This window comes from Coregonus lavaretus (assembly GCF_964263955.1).
Source record: "Coregonus lavaretus genome assembly, chromosome: 14".
Taxonomy (NCBI): Eukaryota; Metazoa; Chordata; class Actinopteri; order Salmoniformes; family Salmonidae; genus Coregonus; species Coregonus lavaretus.
The window spans coordinates 15,196,900-15,220,606 of NC_140001.1; the positions used below are offsets into that span (position 1 = coordinate 15,196,900).

At 44.8% G+C, this 23,707-nt stretch overlaps 1 protein-coding gene across 1 annotated transcript; it reads right to left on the reverse strand.

Annotated features, from left to right (window-relative positions):
* Window positions 1–92: 92 nt before the first annotated feature.
* On the reverse strand, window positions 93–11,427 carry LOC311141596 (proprotein convertase subtilisin/kexin type 5-like). The gene is made up of 16 exons (XM_084176970.1): window positions 11,256–11,427; window positions 10,369–10,569; window positions 9,734–9,802; window positions 5,627–5,669; window positions 5,389–5,534; window positions 5,075–5,278; window positions 4,844–4,927; window positions 4,376–4,571; window positions 3,953–4,167; window positions 3,420–3,662; window positions 3,041–3,274; window positions 2,667–2,844; window positions 2,253–2,470; window positions 1,737–1,843; window positions 1,423–1,618; window positions 93–1,156 (listed from the first exon to the last, which is right to left on the reverse strand). Exons 1-16 carry the CDS (start codon window positions 11,347–11,349, stop codon window positions 735–737), a joined length of 2,850 nt encoding a protein of 949 aa, XP_084033096.1. The 5' UTR covers window positions 11,350–11,427; the 3' UTR covers window positions 93–734.
* Between the last annotated feature and the right edge of the window lie 12,280 nt (window positions 11,428–23,707).

The window sequence follows — 23,707 nt, forward strand, 5'->3', positions numbered from 1 at the left end:
GTTGAAGTGGCCCAACTGAAATACTTCAAAGTACATTTTGTGTGTGTGTGTGCATTAATCATTCATGACAATGACTCAGCAGAATTCCAGAAAACATTCTCACAGTAACTCCAACTTTATTCAAGTAAACATTGATTCACCTTAACAAAGAGAGAAAATGATCTTTCTGATTATTATAAAATCAACACTACTCTTTCACATGCATGGGATGCAAAAACTCAGGGAGATAAAGTATTTTTATGAGCTCCAATTCTATAATAAAAAAAGTTACATAAAAATATTTTCACATCTATCTTCCAGTCCCTTTAGCAGTGCATGGGTGAATCTCTCAGTGATGTGATCAGCCTCTGTCTCATTTGACTCGCAATATTGATTACAAAGTGCTTGGACTTCAATAGTGAAATAAAATAACAAACTAACCCTTAGAAGTCCAAATTAAAATGTCAAACCAACCTGCATGTCTAAAAGAAATGTGGAAATTCTGTGATTCATAGACGCAAACTTAATGACTGACAAAAATCACAATGCATTATTTAAGAAATTCCCTCAAAGACCCTCATATTAAGCCCCACTACTGTGTCAAATATTTTGATCTTCACTATCGAGGTCAGTAAACATTTTAGAGGTGTGTGTGTGTAAACATCTTGGGATACATCACTACCACAGAAGGTAATAAATATTGTGTCAAAGTGGTGGGTCTGCCTGAGGGTTTCTGGTTGTGTTTACATTCCTCTTCATCTGAAGGAATAGCTCTCGTCGTCATACTCCATCTCAATCTCCTCGTCTTCCTCCAGGAGTCCATACTTAAACTTCCGATACACTGTACCATCCTGACCCATATACACAATATCTTCATTATCGTCATCCTCTTCCTCCCCGTCATCCTCAACGATGCGGTCGCTGTAGTCGCCGAAGGAGGAAGCGGGGTCTAAGCCTGACCCAGCCCAGTCCCCATTGGCGCCCAGCTTCTTGTAGCCATTGGCCTTCGTCTGAGGTAAGCCGGCGCCGGCTTTGGAGCGCGTGCGGAGGAACAGGAAGACAGCGGCACCCAGGGCCGACACCAGGAGCACGGTGGCCAGAATGAAGAGCTTGGGATGCCCCTCTGGCAGCTCCTCGATGCCCCGGAACACAAAGTTCACCCCAAAGACGCACTCCACTGGGGACGACACAGTGGGAGGTTAAGGGTCAAGGTTTGGGGTCAGTGAATAGTCATCACAGAATGTATAGTGCTTTGATATTTATACAATGTTGTAACTTGCAATATAAATATTGTTGCCAAAAGCACAATTGTATGCAATATACAACCCCACAATACAGCATGGCTTAGACCTAGGGTCCAATTCCATCAAACCTGCATTGTGGTATTTATGCAGTAGCTCGCTTTCCCATGGTCAAATAAACCGACTGGGGGGCTTCGCTTACTGTTCGATGCCCGGCAGTCACAGCACTCCCAGGGGAGGGGGCTGCCGTCGTGTCGGGTCTCGTTGCCGCAGCAGGACAGGCAGCGGCCGTCGTCAGCCAGGAGCTGGCTGGCGGGGCACACAGTGCAATTCCACTGACCAGGTCCCTTACAGGCCAGACAGGACGGGTCACAATTCTCACACTGTGGATCCGAGCCCTGGGAACACACATACATGCACAGATGATCAGACTGGGACACTGAATCTTCCCAGTTATTGGGGTAATTCATGATTTTCAGCCCCAGAACTGGAGAGGGAGGCCGTAGAGTGAGTTACCCATTTGGCTGAAGCAGCGTAAAGTCCTACGAGACAGGGCGAGTCACATATCCCTCCAAAAAACCTGAAGCCCTCGAAGCACGACTTACAGAACAGGGCTCCCTCATCTGCAAACAGAGAACAGAGGGAGGAACTCAACATTGTCATACTTACTAAGAAGTCAGTAGTACAGCATTCAATATGGGGCACCGTTTGTAATGCTACATTTACTGAAAAACAGGAATTCTGTGCCACAAATTCAACATGCTCACCACCTTTTGTGGATGATCAAATGACCTTCCTACACAACAAAGTCAATGGTACTCGGCTCATATTACCATCGCTACATCCTAGTGACTTTCAAGTCTGAGCTTTTACTAGATATCAGTGATATCCATGCAAACCAGTGCAGCAGTCGACATTGCTATTCAAGTGATGCAGGTAGAGTGAGTTGATCTGTGCTACTTGTACAGATAGAATATAAGGTTGTGTCTCTTCACTAGTGCAGGTTGAGCGCGAGTTTCATTTGGCCTTTACCTTTGCAGGTCTTGCAGGTGGGGTGGCACTTGCGGCAGATTTTGGCTCTGGTGTCGGGGAAGTAGTTAGTGGGGCACGTCTGGAGGCATTGGCCCGACTGCTTCAGGTAAAGGTACCCGTCACGGCAGATAAGGCAGTCCCCGCTGCCCCTACCGCTGCACTTGCCACACGACGGGTCACACCGATCGCACGTCCCGGTGGTGGTGTTGCCGAAGTGACTTACAGAAAGGGAGAGAAGTAAAGAACTTGTAATGGTTCATCACAAACGATGAACATGCCTGTTTCTGCTCTCCTGCCAACTCCTTTTCCCACAAAAAAGCAGAAACAGACTGGCACCCAGGCTAGAACTTGTCTGTAACTTATAAGTGATGATTGGCTCTTCAGACTTCACTGATGTGTGTGCGCGTCTCCTACCTGTCACCACAGGTCTCTACACAGCTGCGTCCCTGTTTGAACAGGCTGGGTTTACACGCTGCACACTGGACACTGTGGCGTCCCACACACGACATGCAGCTGAAGTGACATCGCTCGCACACACGCTCGTCCCCATCACCATAGAAACCCACCGGACACTCATTCACACAGGTGTTGTCTGACGAGCACAGAAAAACCAACACGGTGAGAGGAAGAACACACATCATATCATCTAACCACAGACCAACTGGGTCGTGTTCATTAGGCACCCAACATAAGAAAACAGACTGATACAGGGAGAGACTACTTGGACTTGGTCCAGTAAGAAACACACATTTTTGTTCATTGTAACTCCGTTCTGACGGGTGACTCACTGAGCAGGAAGGTCTGCGGGTTGCAGCTGAGACAGTGCTCCTTGGTGGGCCCTGAGCAGCGGTGGCAGAGTGGGTGGCAGATCTGGCAGTCGCCCTCCTCGTCTTTGTAGGAGCGCAGGGAGCACTGGCTGTAGAAGACACAGTGGCCACTGGTGTCCTTTCGCATGTTGGGCCCACAGCTGAGGCAGGACGAGGGCTCGGGACCTGAGCAGGTGAGACACGACCTGTCGCAGTCTGAGAGACAGACGTCACATCCGTTAAACACAGCCTATCCGTTAGACACAGCACTATCGCTTCACAAAATAAATGTCTCATATGGTATAGGTCATGAGACCATCCAATTATGGTAAAATGAGTTGTGTGTGTATAATTCCAGTACCCTGGCACTCGGAGGTGGCTACGTCGTGGTAAGTGTCCGAGGGACACTGGGAGAGGCACTCCCCGTTGTAGCGCACAGCCGCGGGGTGCCTGCACACATCACAGTCGTCCGAGTCAGGCCCGTCACACGACGCGCAGTCGGTGTGACATCGCACACACTCCTTCTGCTCCTCGCTCGGGAAGAAGCCCCCTGGGCAGTCATCCACACACTGGTCCTTATGTAGGAAGTAGTACTCCTCACACTCTGGTGCAGAGCCACAGGGAGAGAGAGAGCGCTAAATACAGATATAAAATGACTCCTATGTGTACACTTAATATGGCCGCCAGTATGAAGAAAAAAATGTATGCACTCACTAACTGTAAGTCGCTCTGGATAAAAGCGTCTGTTAAATGACTAAAATGTAAAAATGTAATAATTTTTTATGGCTGAATGGAGGAGATTAGAAAGAAAGTGGATATTTTCGTACAGTGGCAGACATCCCCGCACACCCTTTTACCCTGACCCCTCCACCTCTGCTCCTGCAGCAGCCTTACCCTTACACAGGCCATCCTGGCTACACTCTAGACAGTCGGGTGGGCAGCGTAGACACTCTCCCTCGTTGCGGTAGTGCCCATTGGGACAGTGCCCTCTGCAAGAGTGCTCCAGGAGCAAGTACTGGGTCGCACAGCTCAGGCAGTGGGTGGCGTTCCCCTGGCACGAGGCACACTCTGGGGCACAGGGCTGGCACTCGCCCCCCTTAGGGTAACCCCTGCATAGAGAAGAGGTGGGGAGAGGTGAAGGGAGTTTTACGGAACTGAACTTGACTGCAACTGGGGGGAAAACCAAGACACCCACAGAATTCTAGTTGGAGCATGTGTGTAAGAGTGCACTGTGTGTGTATGCATATGTGAAAGTCACAGATCAGTTTCAGGGGTAAGGGATGGAAGAATTGGGAAAGATTAATGAGTAGATCTGACCTCTGGCACTCGGGAACACACTGGTCGCCCTGCAGGTAGAGGTGTGTGTGTCCAGTCCGGCACCTCTGGCACCGGTGGGCATCCTGGCACAGAACACAGCCTGGCAGGCAGTCGTCACAGTGGCCCGACGTGGCATTGCCGAAAGTACCAGACGGGCACTTCACCACACACGCCTGGTGGGCCGTCAGAAAGCGCTCTACAGAGCCAGATAAGCATGCAGGTGTCACGCCACATTTGGACTATTCTTCAATAAAGTCTAGTATTTTCTAAACGGAGAGTGTCACGCCTCACCTTCACGTACACAATTTAAGCACACCATCAAACTACAGTAAAGATGACTTAAGAATGACTAAAAATTGCACAAAAAAAGCTGATAAATGACACAAGCAAACTCAGGCAACTAACCCCTACTGAGGATCGAGGAGAACACAGCGCTCAGACACTAAATACCATGCACTCAACTCTTACCTGTGTCACAGGTGTTGCACTGATCCTTCCCAGAGCCTGTGCATGTCTTACAGCTGGAGTGGCACTGCTCACATTCCCCCTGACCTGAGCAAATAGTCAGACTATATTGGAACAGAAGAGAAACGAGGAAGCACTGGACAACCTTGGCCCACGGGCCGCCAGCTGCAGACCCCTGAACTTATATGAAATGTTAGTTAATTAAGTAAGTATGAAGGTCAGATGAGGCCTTACTGTTGAGGAAACGCTTGTCAGGGCAGGAAGCGGAGTGGTCGTCCACACACTCTCCGTCCTTCAGAGTGAAGTCATCCTCGCATGAGTCACAGTCGTCATAGTTGGGCCCGCCGCAAATCCGACACATAGGATGACACGGTTCGCATTCCTGACTCGCCTCGTCGACAAAGAACCCCTCCTTACACTGCGCCACACACTCTCCGTCTGGAGACACACACACTTGTTTAATAACAAACAACATAAAGTGTGTGTTTTACCAACTGACTCACTGGCACAACCCAGAGTTGAAATATCAACTGAATGAAGGGTCCTACCTGAGACGTAGAAGCCGTCCTCACACCAGTAGCACTGGGACTGATCACAGTTGGCACAGTGGCTGTCCTCACACTTGGCACATGTCATGGTATCAATAACACTGTAGGTCCTGTCTGGGCAGCTCGTGTGGCAATCAGGCCCCAACCTCCACAAAGAGAGAGAGGTGAGCCACAGCACAATATCTCTACAGGCTGCAGTGAATCTGTCTGAAAGATGATTCAACAAGAATTAACTTACTGGTAGTACTCCTTTGCACAGGTGACACATTGCTTGGGGTTTTCTGTATAGAGAAAAGGATTGGTGTCAATCATTCATCCAAAAGTCAGTTTCATTGTCCATCTCATTCCTCACCCTGGCAGTTACTGGTGCATCTCAATCCTGTCATGGATTCCTCTATCAGTCTTCTCTTCATAATCTGCACTGAGCCAAAAACATTAGGTGAAGGCAATATGGTGGATAAGATACAGTTTTTCACATTAGTGAATGTGAAGGCAAGGAGACGAGGAGAGGACGCCACTTTAGACTTAAGACGCACCCAACAGCTCTCATTTGAAAGGCTCCCTTTTCATGCCAGCAGATGGCAGCCTAGCATCACAACAGACCAGGCAGTCGCCACTCTTACACCTATCTGCCCACTGTGGGGATGAATGGGATCCATTTGAACATATCAATGCAGCCTAATCCAATCTACTCTCTCCACATTTCATATGCGGAGTTCACCAAGTTCAAACTAAATCACAACCAGCTCAGCCCACAGATATCACAATAAAAGCCGAGACCACTTAGTATTGAACGCCATTTGGGTCTTTGCGTGTCAAAAAATATACACGTCAAATAACACTATTTGACACGTCAAATAAGCTTGTTGACCAATCAGCACCTGAATATGACCGCACGTCACATAATAATTTAACACGTTCATTAATTTTGTACGTAGTTATTACACACAGAGTACACTATCACTCGTATTCCATATGTCACACAGATTCACCGATACGTATGCTATGATGCTGGTAAAGTTGTCTCTACCGCACCTGCCTCTGCCGCATTTGAGCGCAGACACACTTCCCAAAGCTCGGGGACAGTCCTGGTCATAAAAAAAGCTAGCTAGCTGATGGATGGATGCAAACAATGTTCTTCCCCAAAAACATAGCAAAACGACATAATCGGTTTCAGTAGCTATAGTTAGCTAGCTAACTATCTAGCTAGGTGTCATAATCTAAAATACCCCTAATTTATAAAACAGTTCTTATTTGATTAATGATGGTCAGACCCACCTATGTGAAATTTGCGGTTCGCCTTCAAAATAAAAGTATCTAATTGAAAGTGATCCAAAATAATACAAATAGTGCCATAATGGAATAGATCATTCTAAACGAGTTTGGAATGTTGTTATATAAATTCAACAAAATACAAAAACAATTTTATTTGACAGAAATCTGTTTAAATCACACTGTGGATGTATTAGACTTTAGAATTGTATTGGAGGCATACTTATTTCACTGTACAGCCTTAGCTATGGATTGTGGATCAATGACATGGTGTATCAGTCTACTCAGTGACACACACAGAACATTAGCGTAGTAGCTCTTACTGCGGGACTCTGAAACCACTGTGAAATTAGCCACATTTATTGTACCAGTCAACCCTATTATGTGTATTGAACACTATTCCAGAGGAAAAACAATACAACGTGGATGTTTTGGAGTCTGATAATTCTGAGGACTTTGGGGAAAAAAGCACTTGGGTACTGAGTAGACTGATACCCCATTTCATTGATCCCAAATCCGTAGGTAAAGCTGTACAGTGCAATTTGAATGTCAAAAAAATATGCACAATGGGAGTATGACTGGGGAGGTGATTTCCCACAGCCAAAGGCCTGCAATAAGAGCTACGATGCTCATATTTGCATAAACTCTTCACGGTTGTGTTCTGTGGGTGTCACCGAGTAGACTGATACCCCATTTCATTGCTCCACATTCCAACCTTGTTTAACATTATCTAGTCTAAATATGGCATGATTACGCCAATAGTCCATTTGCGTCACTTTTAAAGAGGGACTTTTATTTTGAAGGCAAACCGAAAATTCCACTATTGTGGCTAATCCTTATTGTGGCTACCCCCACAACACATAACCCGGTCCGGTCAAGCCTCACTGAAGCTAGCTGCAGTGTTGCAAACTTTGCGACTTTCTCGCTATATTTAGCGAGGTTTCAGACCCCTCTAGCGACACATTTTCAAAAAAGCGACTAGTGACAAATCTAGCGACTTTTTCTGGTGTTAATTGAGACTTTTGGAGACTGACGTGAAAGCACGTATTGTTCTTACTCTTCTCAACGAGCAGCGGGTGCTGCCGTGGTCCCAACCCCCTCTCAACGAGCAGCGGGTGCTGCCGTGGGCCCCACCCACCCTTAAGCTTATATCTTGTTTGACATGCAAAGACCCAAACAGTGTTCCCTAACTTAGTGAGTTCATCTGTCTCAGGACTGCAATTAAAAGGTAAGTGACTAGGTGGGGGCATATAAGAACAGTGAATACACTCATATTTACTAACACTAACCAAGACTTTTAATGATAACCACTAACCAAAACCCTCCAACCTAATTCCCCTCCCAACCATCAGAGTTGCCCAGGAAACGCCTATCCCTGTCATCCCCTCAGGTCTCAGCAGCCAAAACATCCCGGGAGGAAAGACAGGAGCAACAAAAGCTCATTCTTCAGCTGTGCCCCATGGGGCATTCCTGGGAGACTCTCCCCCAGCGCAGCATTACACAGCTACACGGCTAGCCCAGCCCAGGCCTCCCAGCACCCACAAGTCAACACTGCATTAGACGACACTACTGTGGGGACAAGCCTCTACCTGCGAGAGCAATTACTAAGAGATAGAGGAGGGGGGAGAGAGAGAGAGAAAGGGAGCTATAGAAAGACAGGAGAGCAAAGCCGGAAATCAGGCCTTCGGGCCCTGTCTATTGAACATCAGGGAAAAAAAACGCCTCACATAAATATTAATGGAGCATGCCAAGATCAAAACTTCCACAGCTTTTCAAAACATTACACACACACGTCATATGGCACATTCAGTAAAAGTCACACACACACACAAGCTACATAATCAAAGTCTCTGTGGGGTTACGCAATCCCCCTGCGGAACAAGGGAGATGAAGTTTACAAGAGACCCATAATATAATATAATATAATATGCCATTTAGCAGACGCTTTTATCCAAAGCGACTTACAGTCATGCGTGCATACATTTTTTTGTGTATGGGTGGTCCCGGGGATCGAACCCACTACCTTGGCGTTACAAGCGCCGTGCTCTACCAGCTGAGCTACAGAGGACGCCATTATGTGACTCCCAGTTCAGGTGCTATAGAGGGGAGTGTCGTGACGTGTGTCCAGAGGGCTTCTTCCATTCCTGGAAGAGGCGGTGTGAGGCGTGCCCCGTCAACTGCACTGTGTGCACCGGCTTCGCCCCTTACAGAACGGGCTGGGGATCAGAAATAGACTACAGTACTGTGCGCTCTGCTATACGAGGTGTATGGAGTTGTCATGAAGACAACTGTGGCCTGAGGGAAGGAGTTAGTGGCAGACATCAGGGAGATAAATTGTGTGGAGATTTAAGTACAGAGAGAGAGAGCGACAGAGAGTAAGAGAGATAAAGAGGCAGAGAGAGAGCGAGAGGGGGGCTCTTTCACTGCCCCTCCTACTCTCAGCATCCTTACAGTTTGGAAAAGTTTCAGTTCCAGTTGAGAAATGCACATAATCAGAACCTGCATGTGAAAAGTGCTGCTATCTCTTATCATGCTCAGTCAGGCTGTAAGGGGTCTTTGAAGGGGTCTACACGCACTTGGTTTTTATCGCCACACTGATTGCTCACTTCATCTCCAACATTTTAGCCGGTGGCATCGCGTCGCCGGAACAATAATCTCAAAGTCTTCATCTGTTGCTTGTCTTTTAATTCAGAGGATTATAATTACCAAAAGTGGGGAGGCGGGCAGGGGGGATGGTGAGGAAAGACATTCCGCCCACGATTAATAACATCTTGCTTGGGCCTGTTTGAGTTTTGACTGAATAAAACAGAATAATGCTGATGGGCTTTGCCCGAAATGGCAGAAGATGCAGACCTGGTGTTCAGTTAGGGTGCAGGAAACGAAAATGAACTCCAGGTTCCCCATAGGAAGGTTTTGGCGGTCTGAAAGGATCTAAGATGATCAGTATTATTGTAAAACTTCTAAATATTAGTCTAAGGTGTTGGGGGGGGGGGGATGTGAGGCAGTATAGTGGAGTCTGTAGTGGGGTTCTAAGGTAGATTTTCTTGGACTTTCGTGACGGCTGTATACTTACTCTGCAGACATTTCTTACAGCCCTCCTCACAGGGCAGGCAATCCTCATACTCTGGGTCCTCCACCTCACCTGTAGGAAAAGTACATCATACATACATCACACACATCAAAGACTTATGGATCTATCAACACTGGCACCACCGCAGTCACTCAATACATTGCTTTAAACTTAGTAGTATGCTAGTGTGGATATTGGAGTCATACACACTCATTGGACTATCAGCCGCATAGTTACATTCATACCAATGCTATCTATAACCATCGCTGGATGGGAGACGGAGGTGAGATCGGGGTGTGGCGGCTTTACAGCAGCACTGAGGGGAAGGTGATAAATGCAAGGTGTTCTGGGGCGTGAGCTGTGGCAGGCTGCAGGGCCCGTGCAGGGGATCAGTTTGGACATGTCTGCCATATATGATAAGACTTTCCTTTCATCCTTCCTCCCCCTCTCCCTTTCTCTTGTTTTAGCAGTTTCTGTGGTTTTCAATCATGTCTCCCTCTCAAACATTCTATTCTTTTAAAGAAAATAAAAAACTGTAGAGTGGTAGAGAACAGAGGGCAAAAGGAGATGAAAAGTGAGGAGGGGGAGAGAGCGAGAGAGCGGAGAACAAGTGGTGTATGCTTGGTGGGGTGTCTCACCTTCGCCACACTCCAGCGGGACACACAGTCCGTCTCGGAGGTAGTGGGAGGGGCTGCAGTGGAGGCAGCGGTCGAAGCCGGTGCACACAGTGCAGTTGACGGGGCACGCCTCACACCGCCTCTTCCAGGAATGGAAGAAGCCCTCTGGACACACGTCACGACACTCCCCTCTATAGAGGTACCTGTCTGTCTGGAACTTGTCTAGGCCAGGAGGAGAGACAGACACAGTCAGTTTCATTGGCAAAAACACCAGTACAAACACACAGACAGACAGTGAGTCAGACAGACATACAAAGACCTACTAAGGTCGTAATGTTGCGGCATTGAACTTTGACATTTCCTTTATCTTCAAACGATTCAGACAGGAAAAACACAGCTTCATAGCCGTATATCCTACAACAGCTCTCCGGGCGCCTAGTGTGGCAGCCCCCCGCACCTCTTTAAAACCTGTATACTGTATGTATGAGTCTTTCGTAACACCGGCGCGTTTTGGACTTCTAACCCCTTTTAAAAATTGTGTGAGCTACAGACTCCTGGGTTGTACCATTGGATTTGTCTATTTCTTCTGCATCCATAGATACCAGCCTTTAGTCTGTGTGTGATTAACGGTGGCTGAATTAGAGCAGTGTTTGGGAGACAAGGGCGAATCCTGAAGGAGCCCGGGCCCAGTCTTTTTACAAAAACATCTGTAGAGTCCGAATGGTTTGAGCTACAAACTATTAAAAGCAATCTATTAAAGCTGGGTCTCTCATGAACACGCACATGTAACATGTTTTGCTCTATGATGCTCACAAGCTACACAACAGTCATTATAAGGTAAGGGGTTCTTCTACATAGATCATAGGAAATCCCTGGACATAGTGTCTATAATACTGTAATAAACTCACATAGGCCTCCCGAGTGGCGCAGCGGTCTAAGGCACTGCATCACCGGCCATGATCGGGAGTCCCATAGGGCGGCGCACAATTGGCCCAGCGTCATCGGGTTAGGGGAGGGTTAGGCCGGGGGGCTTTACTTGGCTCATCACGCTCTAGCGACTCCTTTTGGCGGGCCGGGCGCATGCAGGCTGACCTCGGTCGTCAGTTGAACAGTGTTTCCTCCAGCACATTGGTGCGGCTGGCTTCCGGGTTAAACGGGCGGGTGTTAAGAAGCACGGTTTGGCGGGTCATGTTTCGGAGGATACATGCCTCGACCTTCACCTCCCGAGCCCGTTGGGGAGTTGCAGAGATGAGACAAGATCAAAATTGGGGAGAAAAAGTGGGTAAAAAAATTATAAAAATAAATAAATAACAAATAAACTCACATAGTTGCTGTTACAAACTCCACACAGTTGTCACTGACTAGTTGGATATATATTTCCAAGTGAATAAACCGTTTCTATACTTACAGCATTCATATACATTCATTCCATCCCAATGCTGGAAGGGGGGCTACCCCCGAACCCCTCTTCTGAGGTACTATGATTATAAGAGAACAGCTTTGGAAAGCACATGAAATAGACACAGGGCCGTGGAGTTATTGTTTTGTCTCCTCAAATTCCAGACAGACTAGTTTTAAACGGAACCACATTTCTAACTAATTGAGTGTGTCTGTGTGCACGTATTGATAGTGTGCCAGCTGCATAGAAATCTGGTGTTCATCTGCTCTCTATGCAGTCTGGCATGTGTGTCTTTCAGTAAGCCCTTTGTGTGGCTAGAGTCAATATTACAGTGTTGACAGAGATAATACTTTCTGTCACACACTGTAAAAACAAAGCTATTACTATCGTTATCATGTTCCCCATTGATGTTGTGGGAGCTTTATTATGACTACTAACTGATGATTGTACCTTTGTCACAGCTTGTGCAGTTGTCAGGCCCTCCATCATCACACTCCTGGCAGGTGTGGTGGCACAGGTGGCACTGTCTCTCCATTGCATAGCGCCCCCCCTGGCACCGGATCACACACTGCCCATCCTCAAAATACCTGGGGGATTATGGTTTAGAACACACATCACATCCCTTATGCACTGGTTTTCATGACTTTATAATATACAATTATAATATAAGTATATAACATAATACATGTTAACAATTAACATTTAGTGTATTATTAATGTACACTATACACACATTACACATCTATAAGAACATCGCAACTAGGACATTATTGCAACATATAGCATTACAAAGGGTTAATGAATGTATTCATTGTAATACATAGTATGAAGGTGTTCCATAAATACTGGTAGTGTTCTGATTGAAGGAGAAGCAGAGTGGAGGAGTTAGTTGGGCTTGATAAGGCGATGGCATAAGGTCAACACAGGTTATACATTAAACAAGTCCAGTTAGCTTTCTAACACCTGTGATCCAATCTCTTCATACATTCATAATAAGCGTTTTAATAACACTCCATGTAGCTATAACGTTTATGATGAGCTTAGATGTGTAATGTATACTGCATAATAGTTATCGTTACTCATTGTGTATCTCTTATTACTTGTATTATTACGTGTTTTACTTTTCTTATTATTCATCCATTTTCTTTCTCTTAGTGCCCGTAACTAAGCATTTTCACTGTTAGTCCACACCTGTATTTTTTTTTTATCTAGTTTTTTTGTAAATGGATTTATTTGAATATTTGTTAAGACTTTTGTTATTATTTTTTATTATTATTAACCCACCTCTTCGGAGGACAAATACTTTTTTTTTTTTTTTTTTTACAGCTTTTCTGCTACATATACATACATTTTATATATAGATTTTACATACACATTTTACATACATGGTACTTTTATATAAAGCAGTCACATAACAATAATACATTACCAAACATAAGCTCTTTAATCCCACCCCTAAGCCACTCTCAGCCCATCCCACCTATCACCATAGACCACCCTCGTTTGGTTTCCATGTGCCATATATTTTTCAATTGTGCTGTGATGTTTTACATAATTCTTTAACCTTTCTAATCATATAGCATCCACAGATTGTGAGCTAAAGATGAAAACCTTTCCTACAAATATTATTATATTATTTATTGACTGACTATGGCTTTCCAAATTGCCCAACACTGCTATTTGTAAGGTTAATTTTAAGTGAATGTTGTGATTTTTTAACCATTCCTGGACCTGTGACCAGAAACAAGCTACATAGGGGCAATACCAGAATAAATGATCTAGTGATTCTGTCTCTTCGCAGCAAAATCTACAGAGCTGACATTGTTGTATGCCCCATATATATAGCAATCTGTTGGTGGCAAGAATTGTATATAATAATTTAAATTGAAAAACTCGAAGTGTTGAATCAAGTGTTTTTTTTGTACCAGTTCATAAACCATGTGCCATGGAATCGGTACATCGAAAATCTCTTCCCATTTATTTTGCAACCTGTATGGTGCAGCTGTCAACATTTTTGTCCTCAAATGAAACTGGTATATTGTTCTATTTATGCCAATTCCTTTCAGCCAATTTGTATCTTTAATATATGGCAGGCAAACAAGTTCCCTACCTTCTCCCTTTTCCACTTGCCTCCTCCATTTTTGTGGTAATGCTGCAATCAGTTGGTTGTAAGTTTGGATTGAGCAGACATTCACATATATTTTCGATAGCTGCATATGTGAGACATAACTCTGTTTCTATTCATTATATTATTAATAAATATAATACCCATTTTTTTATCCATAAAGAATGCTTTTTTATTCATCAGTATATTTGAGTTTAACCATAACATTTGTTGTAATATTTGTTCTATCTTTTCTGGAGGATAAAACTGAAATTGTAACCAGCTTTGTATGGCTTGTTTAAGAAAAGGCGATACTTTAAACAAAATTTCATTTTCAATTATTCGGAAATGAGAAGTTGTAATCTGTATAAAGGCAAAAAAGCAATTTTTGAACAAAGGATGAGCCTTTCTTAATCTACTGGATAACTATTTTGGGTTTAAGTATAACTTATGTATGAGTGAAGCTTTTAGTGAGAGGTTTAAAGCTTTAATATTTAATAATTTTAGCCCCCCAAACTCATATTCATTATATACAGTGGGGAGAACAAGTATTTGATACACTGCCGATGTTGCAGGTTTTCCTACTTACAAAGCATGTAGAGGTCTGTAATTTTTATCATAGGTACACTTCAACTGTGAGAGACGGAATCTAAAACAAAAATCCAGAAAATCACATTGTATGATTTTTAAGTAATTAATTTGCATTTTATTGCATGACATAAGTATTTGATCACCTACCAACCAGTAAGAATTCCGGCTCTCACAGACCTGTTAGTTTTTCTTTAAGAAGCCCTCCTGTTCTCCACTCATTACCTGTATTAACTGCACCTGTTTGAACTCGTTACCTGTATAAAAGACACCTGTCCACACACTCAATCACACAGACTCCAACCTCTCCACAATGGCCAAGACCAGAGAGCTGTGTAAGGACATCAGGAATAAAATTGTAGACCTGCACAAGGCTGGGATGGGCTACAGGACAATAGGCAAGCAGCTTGGTGAGAAGGCAACAACTGTTGGCGCAATTATTAGAAAATGGAAGAAGTTCAAGATGACGGTTAATCACCCTCGGTCTGGGGCTCCATGCAAGATCTCACCTCGTGGGGCATCAATGATCATGAGGAAGGTGAGGGATCAGCCCAGAACTACACGGCAGGACCTGGTCAATGACCTGAAGAGAGCTGGGACCACAGTCTCAAAGAAAACCATTAGTAACACACTACGCCGTCATGGATTAAAATCCTGCAGCGCACGCAAGGTCCCCCTGCTCAAGCCAGCGCATGTCCAGGCCCGTCTGAAGTTTGCCAATGACCATCTGGATGATCCAGAGGAGGAATGGGAGAAGGTCATGTGGTCTGATGAGACAAAAATAGAGCTTTTTGGTCTAAACTCCACTCGCCGTGTTTGGAGGAAGAAGAAGGATGAGTACAACCCCAAGAACACCATCCCAACCGTGAAGCATGGAGGTGGAAACATCATTCTTTGGGGATGCTTTTCTGCAAAGGGGACAGGACGACTGCACCGTATTGAGGGGAGGATGGACGGGGCCATGTATCGCAAGATCTTGTCCAACAACCTCCTTCCCTCAGTAAGAGCATTGAAGATGGGTCGTGGCTGGGTCTTCCAGCATGACAACAACCCGAAACATACAGCCAGGGCAACTAAGGAGTGGCTCCGTAAGAAGCATCTCAAGGTCCTGGAGTGGCCTAGCCAGTCTCCAGACCTGAACCCAATAGAAAATATTTGGAGGGAGCTGAAAGTCCGTATTGCCCAGCGACAGCCCCGAAACCTGAAGGATCTGGAGAAGGTATGGAGGAGTGGGCCAAAATCCCTGCTGCAGTGTGTGCAAACCTGGTCAAGACCTACAGGAAACATATGATCTCTGTAATTGCAAACAAAGGTTTCTGTACCAAATATTAAGTTCTGTTTTTCTGATGTATCAAATACTTATGTCATGCAATAAAATGCAAATTAATTACTTAAAAATCATACAATGTGATTTTCTGGATTTTTGTTTTAGATTCCGTCTCTCACAGTTGAAGTGTACCTATGATAAAAATTACAGACCTCTACATGCTTTGTAAGTAGGAAAACCTGCAAAATCGGCAGTGTATCAAATACTTGTTCTCCCCACTGTATATATATATTAGTGAGTAAGTAAACTGTGATAGGACCAAATAGTTAAATCAATGTGATTTGTCCATAAATAGACAAGTATTTACCTCTCCATGGTTGCAGAATCGTATCTTTCTATTGAAATTGATTGTGGTAAGTTCATTTATATTTTTTGAGATGTGAATACCAAGTATGTCTACTTCATCATCTGCCCATGTTATTGGTAAACTACAAGGTAGTGTAAACACTGTCTTTTAACGATCCAATACGTAATATGGTACACTTGTCATAATTAGGTTTTAGTCCAGAGAGGCTAGAAAAGTGATCAAGATCTTCAATGAGACTGTGCAGGGATCCAGATTGTGGACTTAAGAAAAAAACTTGAGTCATCGTCATACATTGACACTTTTGTTTTTATCCCCTGGATTTCTAACCCCTTGATGTTCTTGTTGGACATAATTTTAATAGATAGCCTTTCAATTACCATAATTAATAGATATGGAGACAACGGACAGCCTTGTTTTACTCCTCTTAAAAGCTCAATACTTTCTGAGAAGTAACCATTATTTACTATTTTACATCTGGGGTTGCTGTACATAACTTTAACCCATTGTATAAGAGATGCACCGATATTAAAGTAATACAGGCATTTATATATAAATTCTAGTCGTACTTTATCAAACACCTTTTCAAAATCTGCTATGAAGACCAGACCTGGTATCTTTGATGTTTCATAGTGTTCAATTGTTTCAAGTAATTGTCGTATATTATCTCCAATATATCGTCCATGTAAAAAACCTGTCTGATCAGGATGAACAATATCTGGTAAAACCTTTTTAATTCTATGTGCTATGCATTTCGCCAGGATTTTCGCATCACAACATTGAAGTGTAAGAGGCCTCTAGTTTTTTAAATGGACTGGATCTTTATACATTTACATTTACATTTTAGTCATTTAGCAGACGCTCTTATCCAGAGCGACTCACAGTTAGTGAATACATATCTATTTATACTGGCCCCCCGTGGGAATCGGGGGGCCAGTATAAATGGTGAGGGAGGCCTGCTCTCTCCTTTCCCTGATGTTTAGTTCATTTCATCCCGATCTCCTCTGCATTATTGTAGCCATCTGCTGCAGCCTGTCAACTATGCCTCTGCCTATCCCTGTTCTCTCCTCTCCGCACAGGCTACACAAACGCCTCACACCGCGTGGCTGCTGCCTCTCTAACCTGGTGGTCCCTGCACGCACCACACACCTGGAGTTCCAGGTCTCAGGCAGCCTCTGGAACTGCCGTTCTGCCGCCAACAAGGCTGACTTCATCCCAGCCTATGCCACCCTCCAGTCCCTCGACTTCCTGGCACTGACGGAAACATGGATTACCACTGAAAACACTGCTACTCCTACTGCTCTCTCCTCGTCTGACCATGTGTTCTCGCATACCCCGAGAGCATCTGGTCAGAGGGGTGGTGGCACAGGAATCCTCATCTCTCCCAAGTGGTCATTCTCAATTTTTCCCCTAACCCATCTGTCTATCTCCTCATTTGAATTCCACGCTGTCACAGTCACTAGCCCATTTAAGCTTAATATCCTTGTCATCTATCGCCCTCCAGGTTCCCTTGGAGAGTTCATCAATGAGCTTGACGCCTTGATAAGTTCCTTTCCTGAGGATGGCTCACCCTTCACAGTCTTGGGGGATTTCAACCTCCCCACGTCTACATTTGACTAATTTCTCTCTGCCTCCTTCTTTCCACTCCTCTCCTCTTTTGACCTCACCCTCTCACCATCCCCCCCCACTCACAAGGCAGGCAATACGCTTGACTTCATCTTTACTAGATGTTGCTCTTCTACTAATCTCACTGCAACTCCCCTCCATGTCTCCGACCACTACTTTGTATCCTTTTCTCTCTCGCTCTCCTCCAACACTACTCACTCTGCCCCTACACAGATGGTAACGCGCCGCCGCAACCTTCGCTCTCTCTCTCCCACTACTCTCTCCTCTTCCATCCTATCATCTCTTCCCTCTGCTCAATCCTTCTCCCTCCAATCTCCTGATTCTGCCTCCTCAACCCTCCTCTCCTCCCTTTCTGCATCCTTTGACTCCCTGTGTCCCCTATCCTCCCGGCCGGCTCGGTCCTCCCCTCCAGCTCTGTGGCTTGATGACTCATTGCGAGCTCACAGAACAGAGCTCCGGGCAGCTGAGCGGAAATGGAAGAAAACTAAACTCCCTGCCGACCTGGCATCTTTTCACTCCCTCCTCTCTACATTTTCTTCATCTGTTTCTGCTGCTAAGGCCACTTTCTACCACTCTAAATTCCAAGCATCTGCCTCTAACCCTAGGAAGCTCTTTGCCACATTCTCCTCACTGCTGAATCCCCCCCCCCCCCCCTCTCTGTGGATGACTTTGTCAACCACTTTGAAAAGAAGGTTGACGACATCCGATCCTCGTTTGTTAAGTCTAATGACACTGCTGGTCCTGCTCACACTGCCCTACCCTATGCTTTGACTTCTTTCTCCCCTCTCTCTCCAGATAAAATCTTGCGACTAGTGACTGCAGGCCGCCCAACAACCTGCCCGCTTGACCCCATCCCCTCCTCTCTTCTCCAGACCATCTCCGGTGACCTTCTCCCCTACCTCACCTCGCTGATCAACTCATCCTTGACCGCTGGCCATGTCCCTTCCGTCTTCAAGAGAGCGAGAGTTGCACCCCTTCTCAAAAAACCAACACTCGATCCCACTGATGTCAACAACTACAGACCAGTATCCCTTCTTTCTTTTCTTTCCAAAACTATTGAGCGTGCCGTCTTTAGCCAACTCTCTTGCTATCTCTCTCAGAATGACCTTCTTGATCCAAACCAGTCAGGTTTCAGGACTGGTCATTCAACTGAGACTTCTCTTCTCTGTGTCACGGAGGCTCTCCGCACTGCTAAAGCTAACTCTCTCTCCTCTGCTCTTGTCCTTCTAGACCTGTCTGCTGCCTTTGATACAGTGAACCATCAGATCCTCCTCTCCACCCTCTCCGAGCTGGGCATCTCCGGCGCGGCTCACTCCTGGATTGCGTCCTACCTGACCGGTCGCTCCTACCAAGTGGCGTGGCGAGAAGCTGTTCCCGCACCACGTGCTCTCACCACTGGTGTCCCCCAGGGCTCAGTTCTAGGCCCTCTCCTTTTCTCCCTATACACCAAGTCTGTCATATCCTCACATGGCCTCTCCTATCATTGCTACGCTGACGATACACAACTAATCTTCTCCTTTCCCCCTTCTGATAACCAGGTGGCGAATCGCATCTCTGCATGTCTGGCCGACATATCAGTATGGATGACGGATCACCACCTCAAGCTGAACCCTGGCAAGACGGAGCTGCTCTTCCTCCCGGGGAAGGACTGCCCGTTCCATGATCTCGCCATCACGGTTGACAACTCCGTTGTGTCCTCCTCCCAGAGTGCGAAGAGCCTTGGCGTGACCCTGGACAACACCCTGTCGTTCTCCGCCAACATCAAGGCGGTGACCCCATCCTGCAGGTTCATGCTCTACAACATTCGGAGAGTACGACCCTGCCTTACACAGGTCCTAATCCAGGCACTTGTCATCTCCCGTCTGGATTACTGCAACTCGCTGTTGGCTGGGCTCCCTGCCTGTGCCATTAAACCCCTACAACTCATCCAGAATGCCGCAGCCCGTCTGGTGTTCAACCTTCCCAAGTTCTCTCACGTCACCCCCCTCCTCCGCACACTCCACTGGCTTCCAGTTGAAGCTCGCATCCGTTACAAGACCATGGTGCTTGCCTATGGAGCAGTGAGGGGAACGGCACCTCCGTACCTTCAGGCTCTGATCAGTCCCTACACCCAGGCGAGGGCATTGCGTTCATCCACCTCTGGCCTGCTGGCTCCCCTTCCTCTGCGGAAGCATAGTTCCCGCTCAGCCCAGTCAAAGCTGTTCGCTGCTCTGGCACCCCAATGGTGGAACAAGCTCCCTCACGACGCCAGGACAGCGGAGTCACTCACCACCTTCCGGAGACATTTGAAACCCCACCTCTTTAAGGAACACCTGGGATAGGATAAAGTAATCCTTCTGAAAATATTTAATTGCCTCAAAAAGTTCCTCTTCTGTAAGTTGGTCTTCACACAGGTCTTTCTGTAAATGTGCTAATTTTACATTATTATTAGGAAAGAAATCCTTACAGTTAACATAATTCAGTGGAAATGGAGGAGACTGAAAATAAAACATATGCTTAAAATATTTTTGCTTCCTCTTCACCAAATATAATTTGGTGAATCATGGATGACTCCATTTGTAATGAGTTTCTGTAAATTCTTTTCGGTAGCATTTCTATGTTGAAGATTCAAGAAAAATGTTGTGCATTTTTCACAATTTTTCATCCAATTAGCTTTATTTTTGTAATACATTACACTTGATCATTCTTGAATAAGTACCCCAATTCTTTTTGGTTTTCCTCTAACCTATTTTGTGCCTCTATAGTACAGTTTCCATTACCATCTTCCTGTGCTGTTATTTCCTCTATTTCCTTTATTAGTCTAATCTCTTTTGACCTAAACTGCTTTTGTTTTAATGATTAGTATTGTATTGAATGGCCACACCTGTTGTTTATGAAGCATGTGATGAATAAAATTAGATTTTTAAAATATACAGTTAACGTAAATCGTTACCTTATATAGAATTCCAATACTATTGACATGGAAAGTATTTTGTTTCTTGTATCTGCAAGGCATGATCATTAATCATGAATATGTTCATTTCATTTAGTTTTGTCATGGCTTAATCTCGGTTACCCAGAATTAAAATTACCGTGAAAGTTGTCACTTCCCATTTACACGCGAATCTGTCCACGAGAGATTAGTCATGGCTAAACTTCCAAAACAAAGTTTAATCAAATAACATTGTGATGATAAATCTCATCTCACTGACATTCAGTGGATCAAAAGGTGCTCCAGGGTCGTATTCATTAGGCACCTAAAGGAAGAAAACTGAAAATGGAGAGGGACTATATAAACTTGTCCAATACAAGACCCTTGTTTTCGGTTTCAGTTGCAATTTTGTGACAATGTACACTAATGAATACGACCCATTCTAATACACTTGTGTGTCTGTCTTACCTGCTGGATGGGCAGCTTATGCAGTCCTCCTTCTCAGGACCTATGCACTTATAGCAGGTGGCATAACACAGGTGGCATTTCCCATGCCTGCTCAGGTACTCACCTGAAAACAAAGAGTGAGAATATACTTAGACAACCCTACTAGGACTCAAGTCTCACACAACTGACACATACTCCACATCTGTGGCCTGACAAATTTCGTTTTTGTACTACTGCGCTGGCCTGGTTATGCATCCACCATAGTTGAAGCCACCTTCAACAAAGGCACCAGGACAATTCTATTGGTCAGGTGAGGTCAACACTACTACTACTACTACTACTACTGTTACTGCTACTTCTCATGCAGCTTTAAAAACTCTAATGATTCTACTGGTGAGTTTTTATAAAAAGTTCCATGACTTGCAGCATTGAAAAGAGATTTGAGGAATAAACATTACCTACCCCCCCCGCACCCACCTATGTGTACTAGGCCATGACTGACAGAGGGTGGGGGTTGGAGTGGGGGTGTCACAGCCCTCCGAGGGTAGCAGTGCGAGGTCGCTAACTGTGGGCTCTGGCTTTCTGTGAAAAGCCAAATTGTTTTCGTGGGGCAAAACAAAAGCATCTCTTTGTGCTATCAACACAACGGGCAGAAGCTCCCATTCAGACAAGCCTGGGCTCCAGCCATTCAAATAGCCCCCCTCTCCCCAAAACACAGAACGCAGGGAGAGAAACTAAACTCGACAAAAGACTTCTGAATATAACAGCTCAAAGAATAGAGTGAGGAAAGAAAGAATGTGTCACTTGGAGGGAGCCGGAGTTGTTGCAGTGATGGAGTTGGCTGACCTTTAGAGGGCAAACTCTGACAGCAGAAAAAGCATTTTGCACTGCCTGATATGGACCCTGGATACCACCTGGTTCGTATTCATCAGTGCAGTGTTTCCCAACGCCGGTCCTCGAGTACCCCCAACGGTATACATTTTTGTTTTAGCCCTAGACAAACATACCTGATTCAACTTGAGGGCTTGATGATTAGTTGATAGGTTGAATCAGGTGTGCTTGTTTGGGGCTACAATAAAAATATGTATGGTTGGGGGTAATCGAGGACTGGAGTTGGGAAGCCTTAGCAAAACGTTTTGCAATAGAAAACGAAAATGAGCGTTTCTGGTAGTCAGGTATTCCCTCCCCATTTCAGTCCATTTTCTTCCATTTGGTGCCAAATGAACATGACCCTGGGTTTAAATAGTATCAATTTTCTTTCAAATACCACAGCGGTGCTTGATTGAGCTTGCCTTGCGCAACAGAACCAACCCTGCCCATCTGGCACATCAACCAGGCCCAATCAAAACGCTCAAAAGTTTTTTAGAAAGAAAACAAATTGTTTGAACACAGGGTCGGGTCCAGTATGGAGAAAATGTCTTGAAAACGAGTAAGTACTAACTGACTTTGTCCAATAAGAAATGCACATTTTAGTTTGAAAAACAATATCCGTTGCAATAACGTTTTGCTACATTGTGCCCTAATGAACAAGACCCATGCTTGCTGGATTTTGACTGGGGCTACAATGGTATTTATTCACAATACATAATCACTACAAGTATACTGTACATTGCTGCATTCATTAAGACCAGTTGTACTGCACTTCTTACAATCACCAAATCTAACGGTAGTAATAATGATAGCAGTAAAATGATTAGCAGTTGTGGTGGAAGAAACAGGCAATCTTAAATGGCAGTAGCAGTGGTAGTGAATATGTTCTATATTACCACCTGGTTCCATTCTGAAAACTTGCTCCCTTCTCTCTCCCAACTTTCACTTGCTGATATCAAACTTCAACTGTGTGCATGCGCATGTCAGTGGAGGTTGCTGAGGGGAGGACAGCTCATAATAGCTGTAACGGAGTAAATGGAATGGCATCAAATACATGGAAACCATGTGTTTAATATATTTGATACCATTGCACTTATTCCACTCCAGATGTTACCATGAGCCCGTCCTCCCCAATTAAGATGCCACCGACCTCCTTTGGTGCGCATGTGGGTGTGTGCGTGCATAGATGCTACATGTGACAACTACATGTGAGACTACGAACTGTAAGTCACTTCGGATAAAAACGTCTGCTAAATGACCAAATACTATTATTATATTACATACATCCTGTAACTTCTTGCTAAAACTAAAGGAACATAATGTTGGGTGAGGAATAGACTGGGAGATGTATTTAGTAACCAGGGTAGTGTTCATTAGGGCTCGCAACAGAAAACATTTTGTAACTTTTTGCAATGGAAAACAATAAATGAGCGTTTCTTATTGAAAAAGTACCAGGTAGTCCCTCCCTGTTTCAGTCCGTTATGTTTTCCATGGTCTGCCAAATGAACACGGCCCAGATAAACAGTGTAGGACAATGATGATGTTTACAATGAACAACACAGCCTAGCAGAAAAAAACATCAAAGTAAAAAGGAAATCCCAGACTACACCTTGGAGGAGTAATAACATTAATATATATAACATTGACACTGGTTTACAATAAAAACGTGTGTGTGTGTGAGGGGGGGTCTGAAAAGACATTATATAAATCAACATACTACTCTGACACTATCTAATCAAAACTAAGTCATCTTCAACAATGACCAAGAATACATTTCTGTTAAC